Genomic DNA, 4,426 nt, shown 5'->3' with positions numbered 1-4,426 from the left:
AATCCGAATTGCTCAAGTTTTTAAAATTGTGATGTGTATTTTTCACCTTGCAAGGTTGCACATTTTTTTATGCGAGATTTATAATAAAGTCATTTTTGTACCATTAACTACTCTGCTTGGGTTCATTTTAAACCGTTACTACAGACGGCCCTTTTTCAGGGATGTCTATTTTTTGTATGCTCTAATTTTTCGGCATTAACCCACATCTATATTGGCTGAGGAGTCAGAGAGTAATTCTATAGGGTGATCCACCTATATCGCAGCATTTTTCTATCATTTTGTATGAATATGTACGTTTGCCTAGGATGTTTCCAGTCCCAGCTGGTAGTTGCTACAGAACCCACCATTGATGAGCCGTACTTCCAAGAATGTGTGCGAGGGGAACATAGATAAAGTCCTCACCAAGGCAAGCTGGAAAGCCGCACTCTCCACTATATATAAGCTCTACTGTTTCAGTCTCCGGGAACTTGACCAAAAAACACTCCATCATTGGTATTCTACCCCCTTCAAGTTACCTAAATTATACCTGACATGGTCCCCTAGGTGCTGGTGACTATGTGGAGAAACAAGATTTTTCCCCATATTTTATGCACCCTTACTGGAATGCTATCTACTTCCTAGCCTCTAATATTATAGGGCACTGGGGGTTTTTTTTGCCTTCCTCTGGGTCAACCGTGGGTGTAGGATTATAACTTTTTTTTTTCTATGGTTGAACTGGATGGACTTTTGTCTTTTTTCAGCCAGACTAACTATGTAACTTAGATCTTACCTGACACTGTCCTTGCATTACTGAATTTAGGTACTGAACAAATACCCATTAATGTTACATTTGTGGTTCTCTACCTACTTTGTGCAGCTGAACGCACCATTGTTAGAATATGGAATTCCTTTCACAGTCCAGTATGGTCAACAATCTTAGAGTACCAATGTGAAATGGAAAAAATACCAGAATTAAAAAAAATTATTAGCAGAAAAAAATCATTCTACCTTGGTCCATATGGCTAAATAACGCAGATTGTACTTTATAAGATTGATGACATGTACTTACATTGCCTTGTATTGCTGACTGGAACTATTTCCTTGTATTGTTAGTCCACTCCCGTGTTTGATTACCCTCCTCCATTATTTCTCCTCCTTCTACCCTGCCTTAACCGTAAAGCGGAGTTCCACATGGAAAAAAAATAAAAGTCAGCAGCTACAAATACTTTAAAATACAGCCACTTACCTGTCCCTGGGTCCAGAGATGTCCTCACCACCACCGCTGATTTCACTGGCTGTCTTCTCTCCCCGGCGCCGGCATCTTCAATGTGGGCACCCGGCTGTGACAGCTTGCGGCTTCACAGCCAGGTGCCCACTGAGCATGTGCGAGAAGCGCTGCGCTTCCTGAATGGCCCCTTAGTCTTCTGGGTCCTGTCACGTGACACAAAAGTCTACGGGGGGGGGGGGAGGGACAACTTCCACTTCCGATTGCCCAGGTTATTGCAGGGGAAGTGGGAGCGGGTACCTGTTAAATTCGGGTAACCGCTCCCCAAAGGTGCCAATCCTTAATGAGGAGCAAGGGACAAAGGCTTCAAGTGGAGCTTCCCCTTTTAAGTGGAGCTCCACTTTAACTTCCCTCTCTATACTCCCTTTTCCTTCCCTCTTACATCCCCAAGATGAAGACATTTGTTCTCCACCATTACTACTGGCTGTAAACTTCCTTTCAGTCTACTAATTCTATGTGACCTGCTGTTTGCATTACGGTTTTTCTTCGTGTCATTTATGCTCCTGTAATTTGTATGACTTCATTCTTCTGTACACCTTTACTGCTTTATGAATTTATTGATATAGTCGGATACATCTACATACAATGATAAATATAATGAATGTGACACTGACAAATGACATCACAATCATCTTCTAAGAGAACGTGTTTAATATTCACCTTTATGGAAGGTGATGACAGAAATCTTCCCTCTCTTGAGTGGTTTTGGGTGGTTTTGGTATCTGACGCTTTAGGATGTTTTTGATACTGTGTCCCCCTCTGGTCACTGTGGTTCCTCCTCTCTAAGTGACTACATTGTTCTGTAGTGATGTAACGGCTGATGGGAGGAATCACTACACCCAGCAGGGGACAAGGTTTCCAACAAACCCAAAGTATCTGATACTAGTGGCATCCATAGCTCTTCAAGAGAGACTCAATTAGACTCTACCGAAGAGGTAAGTATTAAATATTTAAGTTCCCAAACACGAGTACAGTACTAAAATATATATATAATAATAGAGATAATGCCATAACTACAGGTAACCCAGTGTTGCTCCTCACATATCAGCGGATAACTGTCTTTGTATTCAGGTCAGGTCTGAACAGAATTATGTAACATTTTGGGAAGAATATACAGCCAAGAAGTCCAGAACTTGAGGCTATTATAGCAAAGACCTCCACAGCCACCATGTATTTCCCTCTGGTGCTCAGATAGGCCGGGATCATGGCAATCCAGACACTGCAGAACACCAGCATGCTGAAGGTGATGTACTTGGCCTCATTAAAACTGTCCGGTAATGTCCTGGCTAAAAAAGCGATAATGAAGCTCACAGCTGCCAGAAGCCCCATATATCCCAGAACAGAGTAGAAGCCGATAACTGAACCCTCATTACACTGAATGATGATCTTCCCCTGATAAGAGTGAATGTCTCGATCCTGGAAGGGGGGAGAAATAGACAACCAAGTGACACAGATTATGACTTGGACCAGTGAGAAGACACAAATGATACAATTGGACAGTTTGCTTCCCATCCATTTCCTCCAGGGACTCCCAGGTTTGGTGGCCTTAAAGGCAATACACACCATGATACTTTTGGCAAGTAGAGAAGAGACGGCAACTGAGAAGATGACACCAAAAGAGGTGACACGCAGCATGCAGGTCACATCTACTGGATGGCCGAGGAACAAGAAGACACAGAGGAAGCTCAGCATGATGGAGACCAGGAGAAGGTAGCTCAGGTTCCGGTTATTGGCTTTAACAATGGGGGTGTCCCGGTAATATATAAATATCCCCAATATTAAACCAGTCAGAAGGCAACAGAGGATGGAGACAGCTGAAAATACTGGAACAATGGTGTCATCAGTGTAGGAGAGAAATTCCATCGCTCTTGGAACACACCAATCCTTCTTCTCATTTGGCCATTCATCGTCAGGACATTTCATGCAGTTTTCACTGTCTGCAGGAAGAACAATACAAACACAACGAGCATCGGGGTCAGAGCTTCTGAGGAAATGAACTGTCTTGTGTTGTCTCACAGCTAGCAGTGTGATGTCCATCAGTTAATTGTGGGAGATAGATAGATATTATTATTATTATTATTACATCGAGTTTATATAGCACCAAAGGGTTTACTCAGCGCTGTACAATAGAGTGGGGGGACAATACAAGAAACAGAACAGCAACAACAACAGTGAATGAGGGGTTAGAGGGCCCTACTCTTTCGAGCTTACAATCTAGGAGGGAGGGGGTAGTGGTACAGGAGGAAGTGGCTGTGGGGGATGGAGTGGTAAGAAGAATGAAGGAGAACGGCTGTTAGGTGAGGGAGGGGTAGGCTTCCCTGAAGAGGTGGGTTTTCAGGGAGCACCTGAAGGTAAGGAGGGAAGGTGACAGTCTGATGGACTGGGGCAGTGAGTTCCAGAGGATGGGGGAGGACCTGGAGAAGTCTTGCAATCGTGTGTGGGAGGAGGAGACCAGAAAGCAAGATAGAAGGAGGTCCTGTGAAGAGCGAAGGGTACGGGTAGGGTGGTACTTGGGAATCAGGTTGGTGAGGTAGTTAGGGGCAGTGTTGTGCACGGCTTTGTAGGTCAGGGTTAGTAGTTTGAATTTGATGCGTTGGGCAATCGGGAGCCAGTGGAGGGATAGGCAGAGGGGGGTGGCAGAGATGGAGCAGTTGGTGAGGTGAATGAGTCTGGCAGCTGAGTTTAGGATGGTCTGGAGCGGGGAGAGCCTGCGCTGGGGTAGGCCTGTGAGAAGGGAGTTGCAGTAGTCAAGGAGTGAGATGATGAGGGAGTGTACTAGTAGTTTTGTGGTGTCTGGGGTAAGGAAGGAGCGTATTTTGGCGATGTTGCGGAGGTGGAGCCTGCATGTGTTTGAAAGTGATTTGACATGAGGTTGAAAGGAAAGGTTAGAGTCCAGAATGACGCCAAGGACTTTGGCTTGCGGGGCGGGATTGATCTTGGTGTTGTTGATAGTGATGGATAGGATGGGGGGGGGGGGGGGGGTGAGTGGGCAGGGGAAGAGATGAGGAGCTCGGTTTTGGAGAGGTTAAGCTTGAGGAAATGGAGCGACATCCAGTCTGAGATGTCGTTTAGGTGAGTGATGCGGGCGGAGACTGTGGGGGTGAGGTGAGGGGTGGAGAGGTAAATTTGAGTGTCATCAGCGTAGAGGTGATAGTTGAAGCC

General features: G+C 45.3%; 1 protein-coding gene across 1 annotated transcript; it reads right to left on the bottom strand.

The window, feature by feature from the left end:
• Positions 1-1,801: 1,801 nt before the first annotated feature.
• Positions 1,802-3,193, bottom strand: LOC149445082 (vomeronasal type-2 receptor 26-like). Its single transcript, XM_089654240.1, has one exon. It carries the CDS (start codon positions 3,185-3,187, stop codon positions 2,309-2,311), a length of 879 nt encoding a protein of 292 aa, XP_089510366.1. The 5' UTR covers positions 3,188-3,193; the 3' UTR covers positions 1,802-2,308.
• Between the last annotated feature and the right edge of the window lie 1,233 nt (positions 3,194-4,426).

Source organism: Staurois parvus, unplaced genomic scaffold (genome assembly GCF_062004578.1).
Source record: "Staurois parvus isolate SC_StPar_1 unplaced genomic scaffold, SC_StPar_1.0 ptg000747l, whole genome shotgun sequence".
In the NCBI taxonomy this organism is placed as follows: domain Eukaryota; kingdom Metazoa; phylum Chordata; class Amphibia; order Anura; family Ranidae; genus Staurois; species Staurois parvus.
The sequence above is the reverse complement of the archived record's forward strand: the minus strand, read 5'-3'. Positions and strand labels throughout refer to the sequence as shown.

Coding starts and splice junctions, on each gene's coding strand:
- LOC149445082 (XM_089654240.1), bottom strand. CDS start 3,187: ATGAAATGTCCTGACGATGAATGGCCAAATGAGAAGAAGGATTGGTGT.